The sequence below is a fragment of the Thermobia domestica genome, chromosome 7 (genome assembly GCF_964235325.1).
Source record: "Thermobia domestica chromosome 7, izTheDome1.hap1.1, whole genome shotgun sequence".
Classification (NCBI taxonomy): domain Eukaryota; kingdom Metazoa; phylum Arthropoda; class Insecta; order Zygentoma; family Lepismatidae; genus Thermobia; species Thermobia domestica.
The window spans coordinates 271,394,539-271,420,070 of NC_137460.1; the positions used below are offsets into that span (position 1 = coordinate 271,394,539).

Consider the following 25,532-nt stretch of genomic DNA (forward strand, 5'->3'; position numbering starts at 1 on the left):
TGGACAGTAGAAAGTAATTTAATTAATGTCCGAGTTTTACATTGGGAAGAATATTGGTTCGTTGTCCGGGGCAGTCATCATCGGTGCAGATTAGGCTTGTTTGTATTCAGAAGGTGGTTGGTTCGATATACGCGGATAGTTTGTGGGATTTTCTCTGTTTCACAAGGTAAATATAAAGAACCTGCTTGACGCAAATGAGGCCTTTGGTGCGGGAGATGCGGGTTCGATTCCGTATTTGTGTACTTCGTCCCTTTTAATTCTCATAGAGAGGGTGCCTCCTTCCCCATTATGTTGTAATTTTTACCAAAGGAAAAGCGTAGTTATTTTTGTGTTATTCTTTATTACTTTAGGTCGTTTAAATTTTCATCATAGTTTTCGTAATTTTTGGGTGGGGGTATAGGGGAAGCCCTCCCCCGTTGTGATTTTTTCCGCTTTTGCCTAAAATATTATTACTTTTACAAACGCAAAAGTACAGAAGAGTGAATCGTGCATGAAAACCAAAAGGGCAGAAAAGAGTTTTCTGCGGTTCTATGGATTAGTAGCACGTCAATCATATTTTCCAACGTGATCTCTCATTGCATCATTAAGATTAATTTCTGGAATAGTTAATATTCGTTTACAAATTGAATGTCGGGGTTCAACAACCAGAGATGCAGAGGTGGGCGCAATATCTAAGTGAAAATACTTTTTTTTTTTTTTTTTTTTTTTTTTTTACAACTGCGCCCCATCAAACGGTCCTGTGCCGTTCTACCTAGAGAGAAATATACCTGTCTCCTGAGGCTCTGTTACAAAAGGAGTATTTTAAAGGACTTACCAGCTTTATTCTGTAATCTTTATCTTGTAATTTGGATTCTATGGCATCCATTTGTTAAACAGAAGTTATGGGGAAGTAACTGGACAAAATCGAGGCTTCCTGTACATCCAATTCAACAGTCTCTTTCTTTTCGTCTATTTTGTTCTCAATCCTGGCCAAAGATTGACACATATCGTTTATAGTGTATTTGATACTAGCCATTGTTCGCAACATCTGCTGGTGAAATCCAGTGCACCCTAGCAAAAAGAAAAATACAGTAAATTCTTACTAGTTGGTAATGAAAATTACTTTCACGTGCAATACACTTCAAATAAAAAAAAATACAGCTATCCAGTAGACTGCAGGATAATGTATGAAGTACATATACATCATATGGAAAACAATATCGAATCTGAAAAGACTTCCCTAACAAGTAACCTTACCCAGTTTCACGCCGACTTGCATGGAACTTGGAAATATAAAAAAAAATATCAACCGAATATTTTGTTGCTTCGTCGTTCAGTAACAGCGAAATATAGAGCCCAAGAAAACAATAACATGATATTTAGGAAACATTAATGAACTATTGAGAAAAGGTACGTTTTATTATTACAAAGTCTTGAAGCAAATAAAAGAAAAAAATGTACATCAGAAAAATCTATTACTCCAAGTAGCGCGACTGACCCTGGGTTAATCCCATCTTAACCTAAGTTCCAAACCCTAATGTAATATTTACGTCGCTTTTTTGTTGTTATTAAAAACAGCATAACAACCTCTTTAAGTGTGACTACTTTTCTAGAAATACAAGGAACCTATTTTCCTTAAAGAAATCTATATTTGAAGTAAAGCATAAATGTCTAGTAGCATTAGCATTTCTAAAGTATAGCATAGCACAAATGTCTCCAGTGGATAAGCTCGCCTTGTAATCAAGGGGTCCCAGGCTCAATTCCCGGTTGGGAACAAAAGGTTCGGATCCCTCGTTCAACTGTAGTTTCTGTCCTTAGGACGTCAACATCCCATGGAACGCAATGGCAAATCACCATATGGATTCACCTTACCCACGAACCTTTGGGTCAGACCTGTCTTCTGGCAGAACACCACATCATCATCATCAGTAGCATAGAATCAATATCATTTCACATTCCTAGAATTACCCTGAGGAAGAAAATATTTTGACTAATTGTCCGTATGTTACCCCACCCACTACAAATAAAAAGGAATATACCGTATGGAGGGACCCTTGTCATAGAATTGTTGACAATTGGTTGAAAATAAAAGGTTACTGTTGATATTTCGTGCGTTAGAAACATTTTTACTGTAAAAGCATATTAAGTATTAAAAAAAAGTATAAATGGCAGTTTACAAACGAAATTGAATTTAAGATCTAATTTTATATATTACTGGAACTAACCTTCGTGTTCTTGGACAGCAGTACTCTCATCTGAAGTGACTGGGATCCGCTTAGGGGTTTTTGCCATTCCAGGGTCATCCACATTGGTGCTCGTCACGACCTTTTTAGAAAAGAGATTCGGTATAGGTGGCAAAGTCTCCTTTATTGTAAAAACACTTTGCTTAATCGCTTCACTAAGGGCAATATCTTCGTCCGAAGATGATGATTGCTGTTTTCTAGCTCGTATGCGACGTTTCTTTTTCTGTATCTCAAAAGATTCTTCATTACCAGTATCAACTTCGGTCTGGTCTCCCGCGAGTTCTAATTTCTCCATCTCACGCTCGTAAGAATCTAGAATGAATATTGAAACAAATTAGAGGGTACTAATATCGCTTCTAATCATGTTCGTCAGTCAAATTATATATAATGTCAGAGTTGCTTCGAGTTGAGCAGAAGCGAATGCAAGATCATTTTGAACTGACTCAGTGTATTTTCACCTGTTGGGCTTTATTCCCAGACTGTCGCTTAGACCACTTGGGACTTCGCCCCAGCAACTCACTGATTTCTGCTATAGAATCGAAAAATTGTACTTCTTATACAGGTTTCATTTTTTTCCATTTAATGTTTTCAAGTTGACCCCAGGGCCATAATGACGGGAAGGTAGGGGCACTTTTAAAGAATTAAAACCCACTTTTGAACCCACCTTTTATTTTTATCCATTTTTACCTTCAGTTGTACTTTTTACCCATTAGGTCTACTGTGCCGGACTTTTGCCTCTAGGGGCACTATGTTGCGGCCCCCGAGAATTTTGCTTACGAAACTGAAATCTTATCGTCAAAATTCTGGTTTCGTACATGTTTCCCTCAGATCCATTTTTAACATGCATTTTGTATACATATGTGTATGCAGAAAAGGAAACATTTATTTCTGACAAACCTTCATATAAAGTTTCATAGTAGCAAAAATATTGATTGGTTTAGTAGTTTTCGCGCCAAATCATCACAAAAACGAGTGTAGGAGCTACTACCGCTTCAGCTCAACAAGCAGTCAGAATCCTTTTTTTTTTTTAATGACCACTATGTAACCATCGCTATGATTTTTTTTAATTACGTTTGGTAACACTCAACGCCTCACTATTATGAAAATTCAAAGAACCCTGAGGCACTGTGAATGAAAACCGTAACCTTCAAACAACCAAAAATGGAAATATCCACATTCCTGGACGTTGAACCGAAGTGCATCATACTTTTAATCATGAACTCCAGGCGAGACAAACAAAAGTTTAAACCAATCGGTATTACGTTCTAGATTTTTTTAGAAAATAAGATTCGTATACGATGTCACAAATATCCAATGATCAGTATATCACTGATGCCGTTGAATAAGTAAAGCAATAAATAGATTTAAACAATGTTAATAGAAACTATCCGCCACTTAGGACAGACCAAATCGTAAGTAAAATATTCTTTGTTTCTACTTTCTGTAATTTACGTTGCTGTTACCTTGCTTCATTATAAGGCGCCGTATTTTTTTCTAAATAAAATGTTACAATAAAATTTTGGTAGTTTCCCTCGTAGCCTCATGGTCAGAGAGTTCGCTCTAAGTGAGTAAAATAAAGTATTACATCTGTATGGATAAACTTTGTTAACAGTTTATTACATGAGTATTTTTCAACGTAAGAATGCAAAAATGCAAGAATGTCATAGCGAGAAATTGATCCACAAGTGGTAGGTTTTTGACAGCAAATATATCATCTTGCAATTTACTATTACTCTCACCAAGCATGCTGAATTATTGCAAACACAACTTAGTTTACAGTCTCATTTTTATTACGATTACCAAGGATCTTCCATTCACCAAAATTAAACTATACTAATTTTAGCTTTTCTGTAATATCTTCAAAACAGATAAAGAAATTGAACAGTGTAAACCCAGTGCGCTAGACAGTATTATTTTGCATTTTTACGAATCACCTAGCACCTAGCTTTTTACGAATCATCTAGCCGTCCCTTTGCAGCTTATAGGTGTATCTCACAAATCCATGCCGCATCTATTAATAGCTACACAGCAAATTGAGATAGTTGAGTCGTGATAACGGTATGACATGCACAATAATATTGTCTATTGCACTACATTTCCATTTTTTAAGTTATTTTTTATCGATTTTGAGGATATTACAGAAATACTGTAAAATTAGTATAGTTTAATTTTGCTGTTTCATACAAACCCTTAATATCTACAATAATATAAAAAAAACATACTTATTGTTTGTGACAGATATTATTGTAAAATATTGTACGTTTGACATTTTTTTTCTTTTGAGTTTCAATAAATTCAAATTTTAAAAAAAATTCATATAAAAATCGAAGTATTTATATAATTAAGAAAGTGGTGAAGAAAATATTAAAACACTCACATGATTGACCAATAATTTCATAAACCCTATGGATACTCCAGTCTTCCTTTGGTTCTAATTTCTCCTCTACTGCCTTATAGTATTTTGTAAAACGCTGAAGTTCGGCCAATAGCATTTTCTTTTCCCATCTAGTAACCAATTAACCGGCACTAGTTGTATCCCGTCGGAGAATTCAACAACATAATACTGTGCCTCTGGAATCTTTTCTTCAGACATTTTCCACTGACGATATGGAATTCTATAACAGGTAAAAACGAATAACACAGATATATAAAGAGTTTAAGCATGCAAAAATATGATAATTTTTTCCCCCATAACTGTACAGCTGAACGTATCAGCAACTTCTGATTAGGAGTTCAGTTTGCTTCTCAGAAAACTGTTAACGAATCAGTTGAAACGGTGGCTCAGTGGTAGAGCGCTCACCTCTGGTGCTCGGGGTCCCAGGTTCGATCCCAGACATTGCCATATGAGCTTGTGGTGGACAACACCGTGCTCGTGGGTTTTCTCGTGATTCTCCCACTTTCTCATTCCACCATTTTTTCTTCATCATCATTTCATCATTCTCCTTTATCGTCCCCTTTAGCCCTATCGCTGGCACAAACGTGGGACGTTAAATTACCCCTTTTTCTTTCTTTCGAAATGGACCGGAGCGGACCGGACGGCTTTCCGGTTCGTGAAATGCGGGAACCATGCCGTTCCGTCTCTTGAGAAGACTCAATGAACCACACAAAAACTCATGCAAATTGAAGCACACTTCAGAAAGTATCTAGCGTTCCGTTTCGTGAAACTTTCCATTTCGAGCCCTGCGTAAAAAAGAAATATTGGGCCATAGAGTGAATCGTTATATTGGGTTAGTCTGGTCAATGGAACAGAAAAATGCTATCAAAATTGCAATATATGGAAAATTTACCACGAAATCTATCAAATATGCATGAATAGTAAGTACACAAATTATAAACAAATATTCTGACTTTTGCAATTTTTTTAAAACTATAATCGGTTCAGCAGTTCCTTAAAGTAATATAGACATATGAAGATTACATAAAATAAATTTCTCTGATCACTGGATGGCATAATGGATGGTATCATATAATGTAACGATTATGATGACACCGCATTCGATGCTGTCTAGTATTATTGGCCTGTCCCGATACTTTTGCCTAACCCTGAATACATTATCCCTGCTGCCTCCTGACCCTGAGTGGACGCTGAGAGTGGGATGTTCCGGCTGAGGATTGATACCCAGGTCCACGCTAACAAGAAACCAAAACTACAATGACTAGACTACGGAACACTTCTAATGAGATATGCAGCAAAATAAATGTTATAAAATATTACCTTACGCTTTTTACATTTGTATTACAGTGCTGCAAATAGAAATGCCTATTTTCGATATTTAATCACTGAGAATTGCCAATATTAATCGACAAGTGACTGGCAATGACAGTGTCTGGCTACGTTAAAAAAAAAAAACACACACACACACACTACTATTTTTAAACCCAGCTAGTGTGGTCAGTGCCACCTCACCGCACGACAGTGTTAAGCTGTTCTAACATTTTCAATGCTCTTGTAGCATCAGTTCCAGAGCAAATATATTTGTCTAGCTAAATTCCGTTTCCAGAACACTGTGCGGCGTGGGGGGGACGGGTCCCACTCCGGGAGGGCGTGTTGTTGCTGCACGGCAACGCACGTCTACATACAGCCAAACGGAACGGAACACATCTCCGGGGTTTAAGTAGGAAATTGTCTATCACTCTCCGTATAGTCCGGTCGTAGAATTTCGGATTCCCCCTGAAGAACACCTCCATTTCCATACACTGAAAGAGGCACCACAGGCTACACTAACCTGGTTAGGGAACCTTGAGTAACATGTCTTTGAACAGGGCATGGATGATGTGGTGCCACTTTGGAATAAATGTTTAGACAGCCATGGTTCCTTCTTCGAATAATAGTGCTTCAAACACAGTAAAATTTTACTTTTTGAATCATCCTGGTAGTATCATAGAATGCATCGAGTAAACTCATTTTCACGTGTTTTTGTAGAGTGAGTTTTTTTTATTTATTTATTTTTTCAAATCCTAGATAGTTGATGGTGTTCTTTCCGTTTACAGCAGGCTGAGGCAGCTTTCAGCTTTTGAAAAAGTTTATTTGCTTTTTGAATAATGTTCACATTCTTCGTTTTAATTTAACTGTCTACACTAATTCTTCGATTGTACACACTTCGCTAGGAAACGGTATGTATGCGAATGATTTTGTGCTCCAAACCGTGTGCTTTCATATTACAATTTTGTCAATAGTTAAAATACTGCGAAACTATTACCTTTTTGAAAGCTTTTTTTAAAGGTAGACCCTTTATTGCACACTTTTGCAGGTTTTCCACAAAAAAAGTTTTGTGTGTGTGTGTGTGTGTGTAATCAGTTTTGGAAATTTGTCCATTATTTTTAGACCCGCCTCCTTTTCAAATTTAGAAATTCCGCAGTTGAATTTGCTGTACTGCCACGCGCTTACCACTACTAAATGGGGACAAAATTATCTTTCCAAGGGTGAAGAAGTCATTGCTGTATCTTTTAACGGTTCTAATTATGGTCGATTTCTTGTACTTTCATAGGATTAATTTTGTATACACGACGCCGTCTTTAAATGTGAATAGCCTTGCTCCGAATGCATTGTTTTAATAAATAATTTGGAATTGTTCATTGCACACATGAGCCATTCACATATGTTTGTGTGAACGACACTGCTCATGGTCACTTGACACATGTTCCGACCAGTGACAGATCCAGATTAGAACTGCAAGGAGCGGGCTACACAAGCCGTACCTCGTGTTGAAGATCGTGGCATACCAAAAAGAACCTTTGTTTCCACCACAGGCTATGCTGTATGGGGAATGATGTAGATATCTAGTATAGCATTTTTAAGTACAAGGGCCAAATGGCAGGATTTTAGAATGTGCAGGCTAGTGACTGATGCAATATTAATTTTATATTCTTAAATACAATGGCTAAATGTTACTAAATATAACTCCCCGTGTTCACATTATCAGATAGCCCTACCAAATATAGTCCAATATCCAGGTGAAATATGTTTTAAGTAATTGTCAGTGAAGTCAATAGAGAAATTTTATAAGTAATTATGGTGAATGTGCCGTTGCGGGGGTCCAGTGTTTTACGTGCGAAATTTACATTTTTTCCACTTCCCTTGATAGATTAGGTTAACACTGCTTTACTAATAGTAATAATAGTAAATAATCATACTTATGACACAACGAATGACATTTACTAATTTTGGCCCTGTACTTAAGAAATACGTCAGAATACTTAACGCCAACCCACACAGCAATGAAATATTTTCAAAACGTTTTTAAAACGTACCATCATTTTCCTTCAGCAAATGTATCCTACTTTACTTAAGGAAATATATTCCATATGTTTTTAAAACATTTTCCAAATAATACTGAAAATATTCTCTGAATACACTCAGAAACGTTGTAGAAATATTTTATACGTCGTTAGAAAAGTTTTCCAAAAAATGTTTTCTGTATGGTTTCCAAACCTTACTGAAAATGTATTTGAAATGTTTTATACAGTGTTAACGGAATGGTTTTTAAAATGTTTGGCATGGAATATTTTAAAATTATTTACCAATAACACAGAAAATATTTTGTCAAGAATGAAGAAAATTTTTTCTAAATATTTTCCCAATGTATTGGGTACATTAGTTGAAATGTTTTCTGAAGATTTCTAATTCATTTTTAACAAAGATTAATATTCTGTAAAATAATAATTCTAAAATATTTTCTATACATGACAAAAAATATTTTCTGTACATGACAAAAAGTATTTAGACAATATTTTCTTACATATGACAAAATATTTTCTTTATATGACAAAAATATTTAGTGAATATTTTTTGTACATCACAGAAAATATTTAGAGAATATTTTCTGTAATGATAGAACCCAGAGCCCGAAGGCCAACTCAGTTACTATTGCAGATATGAAAACAATGTAAGATAAGTAAGGGTATTTTTAAATTCCAACAATTTTTGTTTATATATCAGCATACCGCCCAATAGTAACGAAAAGTACAACGCTGGCACTGTTGGACAACATTGAATGAAACAAAGTATGGTTTGAAATTATTTGGACCAAAGAGAACGGAAAGAAAGACAATGAAATATATAATGCAGGACTCAATTTCGTGTCTTTCGTATCTGCTCTCTCCCCCAACCCTGTGGTTGCTACGCCACTGGCGTGGATATTGAAGTCGCATGCTTATCTTTTATTGTGTCTCCTTTCAATTCTTCTCGGTGTAGCTAATTTCAGGCCACACATTCTTTCATTCATGTAGTGCAACATGACACGCGGAAACATTTTCTTTATTGGACGATACGCTAGTACACAACAAAACTGTCGCTGGAATTTAAAAATATCCTTACCTTGTTTTCATATCTGCAATAGTAACCGAGTTAGCCTATGGGCTCTGGACTTTTGCGTCACTGGGTATATATACCGCCTGCTTGCTTGGAACAAATAGTGGGCTGAAAACAAACCGTCCAGGCAACGACACAGCAGTTGGAAGAAAACATAAGATTCTTCTGTAGAATTTTACTTGCTTAGACACTTTTGCATCACTCTGTCTTTATCACGAGGAAACATTGCGGCCCACAAACTTAAAAAAAAATACAACAATACTAGTGACAATCTCGCTAGAGTTTATTATACAAGGTATATCTGCTTATAACAGTCCAGTGAGGACATCTTAGGTTCTCCAAATCGCATTGAGGAGAATTCGATGTATTCAAATACTGTGCTTAATTATCTCAATTACCTGATTTACAGGGTGTCCGAGAAGTCCTTCCCTGATTACAGAAATTGATAACTCAGGCTAGAAATAAGATAGAAATATGAAAGTGGTGTTGAATTGTTTACAAATTATAAAAGTTTTGGTCACATCAGTTCTCTTCCACATGAGCACCCTTGGTAGCACGTAGCACATCTAGGCGATATTCAATTTCCATCCACACATTACCCAACATCACTGGAGGGATCGATGCAACGACTGTGGTTATTCGTTGCTGCAGGGTTTCAAGATCTGGTACACGTGGCGATTCACTACTCCACTGACAAAGAATGTCGCTTCGTCGGAAAAGGCAATTCGTCTGAGATAACCATTATCGTCCTCAATACGTGATAGCATTTCGACCGCAAAGTCATATCGATGTGTACCGTCGTCGGGCAACAAGGCCTGAACGAGTTGCACTTTGTAAGCACGAAACAATAAACGTTTGTGTAAAATGTCATGGATAGAGCTTTTTGGCATCTGTAATTCACGTGAGGCCCTGCGCACCGATTTCTTAGGACTTCTCAGAAAAGACTGCCGCACAGCCTCCACCGTGTCTGCTGAGATTCTTGGTCGACCAGACCTCGGAACGTCAGCAACCGACCCTGTGTTCTTGAACTTCTCATACCAGGCTTTAATGCTCTTGACATCAGGTGAAGTCCTCCCAAATGTTGTCTGGAACTGTCTCTGCACCGTGGTTGGTGATCGTGTCTCATGGTACCACAGGACACACTGTGCCTTCTCCTGGTTGGTTGGCATGGCTTCTTACTTACGTACTACACGAAAGAATACATTTTTCAACTATTATTTCGAGTGGTTAGCCAAAAGTAAACCTACACGGAATTTTATGCATAAAGAAAAATATAAATAAAAAGAGCCTCTGTACCGAATTGGGAAGTCACTCTCATACGGGTAGAATACTTTTTCAAATGTTCAGCAGCTTACAGAAAACGTTCAATATTTAATTCACACGGCATTCGCTATTCCTGTATGAATAAAACATATGCACTCATTTACTTTAACCGCAGAGAATTAAAGTGAACTAAAATATTTTATGATCGTTGTACTTACCCAATCTTTCTTTCTTCTTCGCTATCATTAGTGTTGAAGGAGTGCCTCCGACTTACAGAACGACACTGTAGAACTTTGTATCACACCAACAAAAACTAAAAAATTACACTTGTCGAAAAGTAAACTCGAGTTCGAGATGGGCTGTCCTATAAAGACGCAATATTGCCCCGAACCCTTCTTGTTGTTAGTCATCTCCAATTCAAGTAGCGCGCGGGAAATGCCAGTACTTTTGATAAATTAATGACGGTTGTTGTGGCGATGCTAATTTGCAACCACACAGATGTCTATGTGATGTCACTCAGGATAACATAATTTTCAGATTTTTAACAAAATATATTTGTTTGATGCTGCTACAATTAGTACAATGATTGCTAATGTTACTAGGATATTCTCATGAGAAAATTTATGATGTACACTTGAGGATGTCGCAGTCTTAGATACGTATCATTTGTTATTTTGGAAAAGATTTCTCAGTAATGTACCAGTGACATCTCACAGGGATGTGTCCCGTTGAGTGGCAAACGGGCTATGGTGGGACATCCCCAGAACGTCGCGTCTATTAGGGTTTGCAGCTGTCGGCGGCTGGTCAACTTCTTTACCACTATTGTGCCGCCATTCTCCCGAGTCGAAAAATGTTCTCATATCGACCGCCCGTTGACTCACTTTTGACATTCATATACATTCCATTCGACTCACTTTACATTTCAATACATTTGTTTCAACGAATGTCCTACCTGAAGCGCCGACCCGTGCGCTTCAGGTAGGACCAAGCGCGACCCGTGAATGGGATATATATATATATATATATATATATATATATATATGTTTGTGTGTGTGTGTGTGTATGTATGTATGTATAACAGAGGCTGTATGTTTTATCATGATTTTAACTCGACATACCGGCTGGGAATACAGTGGTGGTATGTTGCCTGAACGACTGCACTGCTATTTACATAATAGCTGAAAACCACCGAAGATATTCTTGGGGGGAGGGTATTGAGAGACTTTGATCCTTCGCAAATTACATTCTGAAAAAAAATCTTCTTATGTTGTATTATAGAGAATTATACACGAAAATGCTCAAAAATCGAACTTTTATATTAACAATTTCCTGTAGGAAGCTCCCGGACCCCCCACTCGACTAAAGTGTATTCCATACTCCCGGAAGAATCACCCCCACAGCAGACAAACCCTAAGTACGCTCATGCTCAAAACACGATATTTGTATAAATTAAGACAAGAAGACACACACATTCATACGAAAGAAGCAATTCAATGTGACACATCCTGACTATAAATAAAACTACATGAACTGACATAAATTAAAGAGGTACTTCCGGTTGACGTGGAAAGTTGAAATTTGACATGATTGTAGCTTTCTGGGACTAACCGAAAGGAGTATTGCCAAACGTTAATATTTTTAATTGTTAGGGTGTCTAAAGGGGGTGGCGCGAGTGAAGAATTTCCTCGTGTTATTTAAATCTGTTTTTTTCTTTTTTTTTTACATATAATCGCATGTTTCAGGCACCTGGAATCAGAATAAAAACTTGAAAGTCGGTATGTTTGTTCATTTTCGTTGGCATTACCTAACTAGATCACTAAATAAAAAATTTTCCAACTTTGGAGTGGTTTAATGGGGAACTTAAAAATCTTTCCCATGTTATTTAAATGGAACATATTTTGCGTCCCAAAATTATTGGGCACTTCCTGTAGGGCTACAATGATTAAATTTGATATGGTTGTAGCTTTTCAGACAGAAAAATTGCGAAAAGTGAATATTTTTAATTTTTAGGGGCCTAAAGGGGAGATGAAAAATACCCCATGCTATTTTAAATGGGCCTTTTTTGGAACTATAAGCTCATATTTTAGGTACTTGGAATTGGAATACAAACTTACAGGTAAAATGCTGTATGCTTGCATGTTTTCGTTATCGTTACCTAAGTAAATCGCTAAAAATAAAAATGTCCAACTTTAGAGTGGTTTTATGGGGAACTGAAAAATATTTCCCATGTTATTTATAAGGGACATCTTCTACACCCCAAAATGTTTAAGCACTTCCGGCAGGATTAGAATGATGGAATTTGGCACGATTGTAGCCTTCCGGGACGAACCGACAGGAAAATTGCCAAAAGTGAAATATTTATTTTTTAGGGGATTTAAAAGAGATGAAAAAATTTCTGTTATTTAAAAGGTCGTTTTCTTCGGATATCTTTTAGATAATTGAAACAGGAAAACAAACTTGAAGTTCGGAAGAATTGTGGGTTTAAGAGGTGCTAGGCCATAGGGCGAGCGGGTGTGTGGGGGTGAAGCCCCAGCTGGGCACATTCAGGGACTATGAAAATCAAATGCACGAAATGCACTGTTGATAAACAAGAGGTGCGGGCCGCAAGCCGACCAAAAGCGGGGTCTGGGGGTGGAGCCACCGGTTAGCCAAAAGCTGGTCAAAATATATAACTAGATGAACTTCTTTGAAGACATCTCATTTTAAAACAAAAAGTAGGAAAAATATAACAAAAATTTTGGTGTTGTTAACTTAGGAATTACTTCTAAAAAAATAGAATCTCTTTACGTGCATTACTGTGTGTAAAAATGGATTTATTAAAGGTATTTAGCATCTACTCTCCAGTGACGGTATTTGTTGCTCACTGAAATACCAGAGGCGGTATGCCTTCATCACTGAAAAACCAGAGGCGGTATGGTATAAAACCATTTGATGACGTCTTATTACCGTATATAATTATAAGGGATGCATAGGGGTCTATTCTATTTTAAAGATATAGATACATTGGTGCATCCGTTCAAAATTGAAGTAGTACATTGGCTCCCACCTTAAATTTTGGAAATTGCCAAATGTAAACCTTTAATATAGTACTATAGGACCCTAATACGTATTAATATAAATTTCGGTGGTCCATTCTTGTTCCCTTTTGAAACCGTGAAATGTGAAAAATTTTGGTTTGAAAATCTTTTGTTGAAAATTTTTGTTTGTAAACATTTTGTTTGATTTTCTTTTGTTTCCAAATTTTGTTTGAAATTTTTTCGTTTCAAATTTGTGTGAAATATTTTTTCTTTTACATTTTTTATGGTTTCAAAACTGAAATTTTATGTTTGAAATTTTATTCAAGAAAATTTCGGTTTCAAATTTTTAAGTTTCTGCACTCATTGATGAAGAACGGGAACTGTTTAGAGCAAAAACATCTGGCAATACTGTTCATCATTATGCAATAGTACGCGTCAGAAAATGGTAATGCAACGTCATCAGTTTTGCATCATCGTTCGAGATAGTATTCTTCATTTCTTCATCATGGCTACTTGTCTGCAGTTTCTACACCCACGTGATGTGATTAAATCATTTACCAAGATTACTGTTTTACAACAGAATATACCTTATAGAACCTTAGCTATAAGTTTGGATTAAGAATCGTAGTGAAGGTTGAAAATGATAAGGATATTGTTTTACCAGCAAGATATTTACTCATGAAATCATCAAAACAAGAAGAACTGTTACGTTTCTTAAATACTGGATCTGTATCTTTATGCTATACAAAACTCGTTGGACGGAGTCATCAATTTGAATTTAGTACTCAGCCTGATCTGTGAATTTGGTTTCCTCAGCAATTGTGATGAAATCATGAATTCAAACGTAAGCAGATTCCTTTTTTAATGACGTCAGCCTTAGCTGTATGATGAAATCGTTAATCACAGAGAGCGATCTATGAACTTGGTTGGTCAGCATAACGTCAGCAAATTTGATGAAATCATGAATTCAAACGTCAGCACATTCCTTTCCAATGACGTCAGCCATAGCTCTATGAAAGCAGCAAAATCCATGTCAACCCACGAAATCATTCGAAAAAGTGCGTTTCAGCAGGAAAGATATGTACTTCTAACGATAAAGGATTCCTCTTCGCAAGCTATTATCCGATAATTATATTTAAAACAAAACATAACATGGTTAGTATCTGTGCTACAACATTTGAACCTGTGATTCGATTGACAAAGCAGAACAATCTTGTGTACAACTGAACTTTGAAGAATGGAAGATATTATGTTCATGAATCGACCAAATAAACGATTATTTGCATGATGGGTTAAATGTGACCATAGTCAAATCATTAGGCTCAAATCATGAAGTGGTGCTGCGTACAGCTTTCGACGAGAAGATGGTGCTCTTACGTAGAAATAGTACATTGCATGTCCCTCGCAACATGGTGTATCTAACGCAAACGGAATAGAAAAAATCATCAATGTATTCCAGTGTAAAACATGCAGTGGAATTGTGACACAAAACAAGTATATTCCTGAATAAGTACTATTTTGAGAAATGTGTAATGGATGTTGTACAACATTTATCTAGATGATGTGATGGTTGTCAACATCGTTCGTGGGTGCATACCTGTAACAATAAAAAGTTTATTTGTGATCAAATGGACATTAAGTATCCATGAATTGACATCGCAATAGACTTTAAAAGACTTCAGTTGGAATTAAAATTATACGCTAAAGACAAGAAGTTCAACATACATTGTATCTACAATATCCAGATCTTTTATCTGATATGGGTGTATGGTATTAATCAGTGCAGTGTAATAAAATGACCCATAATATGATTTGTGTTTTTCATGTCAAGTACAACCCCATGTTCTGACGTGAACTATTGCATCATGATAAACAGTGTTGCCAGATGTTTTTCTTCTAAACAGCTCCGGTTCTTTATCAATGAGTGCAGAAACTTAAAACTTTGAAACCAAAATAATTTCAAACAAAAAATTTACAAAAAATTCAAAGTAAAAATTTAGAAAAAATTCAAACAAAAGATTTTCAAACAATAATTTTGAAACAAAAAAAAATCAAACAAAAATTTTAAACAAAAGATTTGGAAACGAAGAATTTCAAACAAAAAATTTCAAACAAAATATTTTTCAAAAATTTGAAAAAAATTTTCAAACAAAATTTTGAAAGGAAAAAAATTTAAAATTCAAAAAAATGAAAAACTTTCAAACAAAAATTTTACGTTTCATGGTTAACCATCGAACTTTATCCGGTTTTCATCTATTCGATTAACAAATAAACGGTTTTGATCATATTTATCAGTGAGTGTAAAATGTTGAACGAAACCAAGATTTTTAAACAGTAATCTATAAATGTTAAACAAAACTTAAATCTGAAATGCAGCAAACACTTGCTAATCATCAGCCAATCAGATTGTACGAAAGATAGGGATCAACCAATCAGATTGCAAAAAGATAGCGATCAACCAATCAAATAACATCAACAATAACTTTGCCAGTGTCAGAGTACATCACCTTGTGACTAAATTTCAGTGTTGCAGCATGTACTGCCTTTAGACTATGAGTCATAAGATGCAATAAGATTAGCTATTAGATTTCTAAAGCTCAAGGTCAAATCAACCACCACCAATGATCTTAGACTATGAGCTGTGACTAAAGTTCGAAGTATTGTTTCAAATTTCGCGTGTCATGCTAAAATTCTGTTTATCACAATTCCCAAATTTAAAGAATACTTCTCTCGATATACCAAAGTATTAGAATTAATCATATATTCATTTGTTCAATAGTGTCCGTCAATTGTTTACCCTAGTAGAACCAACTGTTTTCTAGAAGTGTGTACTCAAACTTAAGGAGTACCACAACGAAGGAAATGAATCCCTGTACACTACCTCGTCAAGGTCAATCACGTCGTACATCGTGGTACATCACGTGGTACCCGTTTATATTTAGCGGAAATAATCAAAACCAATGACGGAATTTCATTTGGACAATTCTCAAATTATCCTAGAAAGTTTGAATGTACCAATGTCCTGGACTTCTAATCCCATCATAGGTCAATAACTGATCACGTAATCATACTAATATTTGACAATGATTTACCCAATGAATGAGATACCATCAAATTTTAAGAACAATTACCAATTATTGATATGACAATAAGAAATGTACTCCTCCCAAAATATCATATCGGTATACAAATACACCTGTGTCTTATGAAAAAGTAATAAGTTCTGTACTCATTCAATAATAATCCGTATGGAAGAAAATAAAATAGGTCAATAACCTTTAAAATTTGAATATTTGTCCATAAGAGGGAAACCTACTTGTTATTTGATAATTCCAAAATTTAAAAGGGAACATAAAAATATAAAGGTTATAAACCTCTTTACACATTCATCGTTATCAAAGGGCTCATTTATATTTCTGACAATTTTTTACCCACGAAAGGAAACGAAATTTATAAAAACCTCTATTATTATATCAAATTGGGTAATTTCCTAACTTTAAGGGTGAGCCAATGTATCTCTGCCAAATTTTAAAATGAAAGCATCGATATTCTCATGCCATATAAAAGAAAATAAACCCCTGAGTACATTCATATATTCACATAAGCTAATAAAACCGCATCAAAGGTGGTCAATAACCTCCGAAATTTGAATTTTTAACATTTTTTATCCATTAAAGGGGATAAATGGACAACACAAATTTATACTAATACGTATTAGGGTCCTATAGTACTATATTAAAGGTTTACATTTGGCAATTTCCAAAATTTAAGGTGAGGGGCCAATGCACTTCTTCAATTTTTCAACGGATGCACCAATATATCTATATCTTAAAAGATAAAATAGACCCCTATACATCGCGTATAATGCTATAAGGTAATAAGACCTCATCGAATGGCGTCAATAACCTCCGAAATTTTATTTTTGGTAGTTCTTTACCCATGAAAGGGAACGTGATGGATCACTCAAATTTATCATGATACATATTGAGGTCCTGTACTATAAAAGCAAATGCATAAATCTGAAAATTTCCAAAATTTAAGGGGTGGGCCAAGGAACCCCTCTGAAAAATTTAAAGGGGTGCACCAATATACCCACGTCTTATGATAAGCAATGAACACCTATTTATTTATTTATTTGTTTGTTTATTTATTTATTGGACACCTATTACAGGAAAAGAATATCCCATTTACAATATGCTTACATAATTACAAGCTTTATAAATATTGAAACACACAACAAAAGGAAAAAATAAAATAGACATGCACTTAACATCACAAACGTGAGAAACATAAGAGATATATTTATGTTAATTCCTCCAATAAGAAATGCAAATATACTAATAGAATATAGTAAAGACTATAAAATCAGCAATTCGTGACAAAAAATGAAAGACAAACAAACAGAACATAAAAATATAAATATCCAAAATATGGATGTTGAAATAGGATTTCTGTCAAGAAGCAGAAATGTTTTCTTTTAATAGAAATACTCTTTTAATTTCAAAATATCATAATCAATGTCAGGTTCGAATTGAAAGTCTCTCTTAATCAAAAATCATATTTAAGAGTTTTTACATAGACTGAATAAGGCATAGCAAAATCTAAGTCGACATTCTCCTGTATCAGCTTGTTGTATAATCGACAAATTCTCGTAATAGGTGAGTTTAAATGTGCCATAGTTTGAGACCTATTGCAGATAAAAGGTAATGGATTTCATATATTTATTGAATTTATATAACTTTAGACACTCTGAACTGTCGACAATTCCGTTCACTAATTTGTAGAGGAAAATTAGCTGAGAGCGCTCACGTCTAGTTGCCAATGAACTACAATCAAAAATGCTCAGAAGAAATGAAATGAAATGAAATTTTTGAGTTTTACGTCCCACGGTTATGCCGGTGAGGCTAAAGGAGACGGTGATGATGAGTAATGAATGAAATGGTGGAATGAAGAAAGTGAGAGGAAACGGGAGAACCCCGAGAAAACCCACGCACACGGTGTTTGTCCACCACAAAGTTCACTTGGTAAATAATACTCAGAAGAGTGTTGTACGATACCTTTGCTTCATAAGAATTAATATTTAAAAAATTATAACAGATATCTCAAAAATTTATTTATTTGATACGTTCCGCCTTGTTAATATACTTTTTGTAATAAGGAGCCCAGACTATAGAAGCATAATCAAGTCTACTTCTAACAAGGGTATTAAATACAGTTATTAAAGCATGCACATTGTGGAAGTCTCTAGTGTTCCTCATTACAAATCCCAAATCATTACATACTTTTTCAATATGTGCATTAAAAAACATCCTATTATTGATAATAATTCCCAAATCATTTACATCTTGGCATCTTCTGATATTTAAGTTATTAATCTTATAATCAAAATAAGTGGGATTATTATTTCTTGAAAAGGTTATTGCAGTACATTTATTGATATTGAAATGCAGTTTATTTTTAAGACTCGAGTTATACCAGCTATTTAAATCATCTTGAAGCTTGCAAACATCATAGGTTCTCTTATTTGTCTATACAGTTTCATATCATCGGCGTAGAATAAGCAATTTGAATTTTTGAGAACAGACGGCAAATCATTGATTAAAAATAAAAAAATAAAGGTCCTAAGTTAGATCCTTGTGGAACACCTGAGTAAACATCAAATAAGGTAGATCTTTGATTATTGAACACCACATATTGTTTTCTGTGTTTTAGGTAAGATGAAATCAATAGAAGCAATTGTTCTGAAAATCCAAAATTAGACAACTTCATAATTAATATATCGTGATCCAATTTGTTGAAAACTTTTTAAAAATCTGTATAAATCTTATCAACTGAATGATTATTATTGAGGGAATCTGATATATACTGAACGAAAGTAACAACATTTGTAACTGTTGCTGTCCTGGGATCATGTTGATAAATTGATATATATGGTTTAACATGATTAAAAATTTTATTATAAAGGATGTGTTCAAAAACTTTAGCTATTGTAGAAATTAATGAGATTGGTCTATAACTTTCTATTGCTGTAGGATATCCCTTCTTTAATATAGGAAGGACTTTGCTAATTTTCCAAACATCAGGATAGAGAGAAGTTTCTAATATGAGATTATAGATGTGGCATAGAGGTATCTTCAGAACTTCCCCACATGCCTTAACAATGTACGAAGGAATTAAGTGAGGACCAGAGGATTTAGAAGATTTTAGGTTTTTAATGGCATTTACTTAATCTTGTTCAGTAATGGAATTGAAAACAAGATAGTTATCAACATTTAGGATGGGAGAATAATACCCATTATAATTTGGACGACATGAAGAGTAAACGCTTTTGAAATATTGAGCAAAATTATTGGCAATGGCAGAATCAGAAGTAAGTATTTGATTGTTATATACCATATGACTGACTTTTAAATTATTACTCTTTTTGCTCTTACGGTAATTCCAAAAGCATTTAGGGTTTGTCCTTAAGTCATTTTCTGATTTCCTTATATAAAATTCGTAAGCCCTAAATCATCAAAACATTTGGAAATGTTATCTTATCTGTTGCTCTTGAAACTGAACACTTTTAAGACGGAATTCAATGAGCTAACAGAGAGAGAAAGATATTCTAGCAAACAGACAATCACATATATGTGTGTGTCTGTGTTTTTTTAATGTTAGAAGCTGGATTCATACGAACGGAGCCTAGAATAATACACTTTATATCTTGTTCTTTCAACTGCCTTTATAATTAAATGAAGAAAAATATATACCGGTACCTATTTTAATAACAACGACCGGTATAACACTTTGTTCACAGCTCACAAAATACGTCTCATGAAATACACTAAAATTTTTAGGCGGAAAAGACGGTAATCACACTATCTTCACAGTAAGCTGAACACCAATGTTTATACGCGGAAGAGGATGAAATCCACACACATTTTCTCTGTTAAATCTGATTCACAAATGTTCTCTGTATACAGACACACACACACACACACACACACACACACCCATACATGTTTGGCTTCGAGAATCACGTCATAACATGCTCGATCATGCCTACGATAATCGAGGTTGCATACTAGTCATCGAAAACATATCTCATTACGATTTCACATGGAGATTTGAGAAAGCCGTGTTTCATTTTGTTTATAGAGCCATCCCTATGGGAATGTGTTTCAAAAAATATCTCATCACGTATGGGAAGCTTGCGTTATTAGATTATGTTCAACCAATGGAATCCAACACGTTTTAAAACAATCATATTCATCTTAGCAACCCAGGGAACGTTCCCAGGTCCAAAATATTTCCACATGTGATTCTAACACTTAGTAACACCATTTTGTATGGGTATGTGTTTCGCTATGAAAGGGATATATCGAATCTCATCTCACGTTTTAAAAAAATCATGAAATATAATATTTACCTTAGCAACTAAGACCAATTTCATACAATCTGCTGAGAAGCTTTGGTCATTTGTATATCACGCATTCAGTTCATAACCTACAGGCATTTCGTGGGAATAGGACCAATGGGGCTAAATCGCTTATGCTCTTTGACTTTCCAGGAGGAGCGGGCGGTTCAAATAACTAGCCAATACACGACGAGAACACGAAGAATAAGACGATAAGCCATGTTTCATCTTGATTCTACAGCCAGTAGGCGTCCAAGAGTATGGGCATACGTACACCAGCTTAGCAACAGCGCCCAGGGAACGTATCCGTGGGAAAAAAATAGATGAGGGTCAAATTTGCTGAAGTGAATTATTCAATACTATAGAGTGGCGGACTCGTCGTAATTTTATTATTTTGACACTACATCGAATCCCATCCATTCCCATTCTTTTTTTTTTTTTTTACAAAACATTATAATTTTCATGTTAATATAAACCGAAGAAATATAATAAGGACAACTTATTGATATTTTGCTAAAATGGCGTATTTATCCAGGATTATAGTACTATTGGTAATAGCTATTGTTTTCAGTTCATGCTGTTGTACAGCTTCTCTCATCCTGTTTTCTTGGGAAGAAACCAATTTTGTCACCAACAAAGTGTGAAGCATATATACGGACAGAAAAAGACATTTTAGTACCAAACCTGATTTATCGTGATGAAATGGACTAGTTTGCCGTTGTTAAAAAAACTAAATTATTGAAGTTAGCTTCTCTTTAGCTTTTAGCTAAAAAAAATTCTTTATACGACTATACTGTATGAGGCAAGGTGTGCGATCATACCCACAAATTTAGGTAGAGAGTGAAAGATAATTGTTTATACAAACATTTTACAGGTGTAGGTGCGTGAAACACCAATATACCATGGTCTCGCTTATCCGACCATTCTTTGTTCTACATACCGTATGATCTGATATATCATTGCAGATAGCACTAATAGGCAAGAACAACTGCAAGTTGTAGTCTTAATCTATTTTTCATGCTCTAGAGTCTATCGCCTAGCGCACCCGTCTACACCTTGACTCATACGTCTTTCATTCAATGGAGACACTTATCCAGGTATTCTATTAGGAGAGGGCCCAATACGAATCCTCGTAAGAACGTAATTCTAATGTTTTAAAAATATCAATAATAATAATAATAATGAAACAGTTCCGTACTTCTCTTAAACTTTTTCCTACTTTTCATTTATAAACCGGTTTACTTTGGAAACTGCATTATAGCACAAACAAAATGAAATATATTTTCGAGAGAAATGTAACTAAAGAAAACTGTCTGCTATGTATATCACATAACAAAAATAGCAAGAAGACATTGAGTGTATCGTTCTAATATATAAAAGATAAAAACAGAATGGAAACGAAATGTTAATCCTATTTAAAACTGTTCTTTAATTCCACCTGGTATAATGAAAATCATGGCATGTTTTTAGAATTATAACTACACAACAGCACATTGCCCAAACTGATCATTACTAATAAACTGACATAAAAGAACTTCAAAAGGGTAAAACCAAGTTTATTAAAAAGTGCTTGAGATTCGGAAAGGGCAGCCCTCAGGCCCCCAAGCTGGATACGTCCTGATTCAGTGCATTGCAGTTCTTTGCTATAAAACATTGTTATTAGATGCGTAATATGTAAAATTATATCATAAGCTTTTTTTCAATAGGTCTCTTCTTAACACATCCACATTATCCAGCGTTCTGCCTGCCTGTTTATGTCGGATAAGCGAAAGTCTACTGTATTTTAAAAGTCAGCCTATACATGAACTAGAATTGTATCGTCCTCGAAAAGAGTGTGAAATGCTTATATTAAAAGGCTGGAATAAAAAAAACATAAATACTGTTTTGTTAGCGTGAGAACAAATTAAAAACAATTCAATATATTTCCTAGGTATCAGATTATCATCTTATTGTGTAGATGTGTATTCCTTTTTAAACATAGTTTTAAAAGTCATAGCGTTCGCAATATTCCTAAGGAAATCAGAAGAAAAACGACTATGTGCATCTTGTCCGAAACCGATTCCCATGTTAAGGTATAGATAGAGTTCCCGTACTTCAAAAATGCAAATAAGGGACGCTACCGGTTACGAGAATCTTTGAAATGCTTACAATTGAAAGAAGTGTTGAATACTAATTTACATTCCTCCATTAGATAGAGTTGTTCAAGTATTACGCTATCACATTTTTATTGATTTCACTAGACCTTCTTCCAAGGACGCCGATTTCTCTGTAAATTTGGTGGGGGCACATAAATGCAGAAGATATATATATATATATATATATATATATATATATACATATATATATATATATATATATATATATATATATATATATATATATATATATATATATATATATATATATATGAGGATTTTAAGACAATTTCCACTTAAATTATGCCAAATATTGTATATTCATAAATATAAAGGGGGCCTACATGAGCTTTGGGAGGCCAAGCCCCACAGGATTGGCATCCTTGCCTTCTTCTTAGTTAAGCAAACGTAAGCAAATGATTTAGTCCCTCTTCCTCGTAAGCAAAATTATTATTTTTCCTCAAGACGCGTTGTGTTTCGTAAAATAACAGCAGGAATTTCCTGATTGCTTAACCATTTAAATGAATGTTTTCACTTAGAGCCATCTCATCGATTCACGTTGCCTAGGACTAAAATAGATTAAGGGTCAATAATGAAGATGAGACTTCCATATCAAACATGAAGAGACATGTGGATCGGAGGTCTTTATTTGTTGGAACTTTAATTTTTTCAAATCCATGATGGGAAATTATATTGAGTACAATTTTCGAAATTAATGGTATACAATCATAAAACTTATTTACAAAACGATGGTTAATTGCTAAATACTTTGACTCAAAGAATAAATTACAAGTAATAAACTTGTTACTTTTCCTGAAGAGTCTAAGTCTTCAATGAGACGGAGGCTCTCGAACGTAGTGCTTGGAGCGATTGCCTCACTTGTTCTACCTTCCCGTGGCGCAGCCTTGATTCGTGTTGATCCTAAACGTATTATTCAGAAGTTGAAGTCGGAAGATGTTTCCCATTTTTCCAAAACACTCAATTGATTGCAATCTGCCTCACTTGTGAGGGGACAATCCCATGCCGTAAGCGTCGGTGGACCACTGATAGGCAACTAGCGATATGTTCCCAAAAACTGGCGGTTCCGCAGCTAAAAATTGGTCCCACTTCCGTTTTGAAAATTATACCACCACCGGCAGAGAAGCGACGGAACGCCAACTTTTGTGGACCTTATTTCTAAATTGAAGGGTAAGAAGACTAAATTCACCCTCTTATTATTATAGATTCATTTCAATTGAAGCAGTTGAACTAGCTGGGAAAAATTAGAAAGCCATACCCTATATTCCAGTGTGCCACAACCGGATAACACGGCCCACTGGCGTGCCCAGCAAAATGAACAGTGTGACGCAAACTTTTACCTATTATTTACAAGAATATTTGTCGAGTTTATTTTATTTATTCTTCCACGGATCAGTTGTCTGTTTAGAGTTAAACAAACAAGCATTGAGGGAACGAGTGCAATTATTTACTTTAATAATAATAAAAAGGTATATTTTCTTGTATTTTCTACCGTGAATAACTGCATCCGGTCTAGAAATCTGCGACTAACAACAAGGGGACCCGATGTGCCAAACACACACCACCCTATAGTCGTGAGTGCCATAAGTCCTTCTCTACGTCTTGGTACCCTAAGGGCTGTTGCCTTCAAAGAGAGCGGGAGAGAGAGAAATAACCTAAGTCCATTGCACTTAGACGCTTAAATAAGTAAATTATTTAAATAATTTTTTCGTTTTCTGTTTATTATTATTATTATTATAAATTTGTTAGAAATTTGACTGTCATAAGTATGCTCAATGCTCTCCCGTGCAGCGCTTCGTGTATGATTTTCTTTACACAAACTATATATTCCAAGTTTATTGTGTTCGTTCTATATGTGTGTTTGTAATTAGATGCATATGAAGTAGAAGTCAAAATCTAATGTCCACGCTACGTATATGAAAAACCATAGACAAAGAAATTTATGAACAAAGACATTTATGGCGCTGAAACAAAGGGCAAAATAAAGAATTACTGGCGGATTGTTGTCCGTAGTGTTAACAGGTGATAATGGTTAACAGTGTTAAATTTAAACAAATAGTTTTAATTAAGCACGAATTTAACTTATAGTGTACATTGGAGCTGGTTCAGGAGTTCGCTAGGAGCGTTACAATATCGAACCCCGTGAAATGCACTGTAAACCTGTCTGCAAGCCCCGCGTAATGTTCAACAGATATTGCACATTAATGCTCATTTCAGTGCAAACCTACATAGGCCTACGCACTTCAATACTCAACGAAGGTATAGGCTATTCATGAGTTCCAGTATTAAACTCTCTCACCCATTATATTCTCCTAACATGTCTCCCAGCGATTACATTTTTGGTATCTCAATCACTTCCTAGTAGGATAGCTTTAACTAGAGACCACTGATTAAACTGGTATTGGATGTTTCACTTTGTTACCTTTGGAGTTGAGAGTCATCGGTTGGACATTTCACACGCAAATATCTAATATGAACAACGTTTCTTCTATAATTTCGCAATATTGTATTATTTCTTTGTATTGTTCATTAGCTTGGTTAGGCTTGTTTAAACACTTTTCTCTTTGCACCTACTTATCGCCGATACTTTAACATTGGATAAAAGCACACTAGCTCTCACCGGCAAGCAAATCCAGAACCAATGCACTTGAACCATTTGGCCACAGC

At 35.1% G+C, this 25,532-nt stretch overlaps 1 protein-coding gene across 2 annotated transcripts in view; it reads right to left on the bottom strand.

Moving 5' to 3' along the window:
• The window catches only part of LOC145689071 (uncharacterized), a 93,801-nt gene that overhangs the window by 4,242 nt on the left and 64,027 nt on the right, over positions 1-25,532 (bottom strand). Inside the window, exons 2-4 of one of the 2 annotated variants that reach the window (XM_081763196.1) lie at positions 4,600-4,837; positions 2,205-2,534; positions 815-1,050 (exon numbers count right to left, since the gene is read on the bottom strand). In XM_081763196.1, the coding sequence (XP_081619322.1) occupies positions 869-1,050; positions 2,205-2,534; positions 4,600-4,714 (627 nt within the window). In that variant the 5' untranslated portion in view covers positions 4,715-4,837 and the 3' untranslated portion in view covers positions 815-868. Of the gene's footprint in view, positions 1-814; positions 1,051-2,204; positions 2,535-4,599; positions 5,369-25,532 lie in introns of those variants that run through there. The other variant, XM_081763198.1, reaches the window with a different exon arrangement.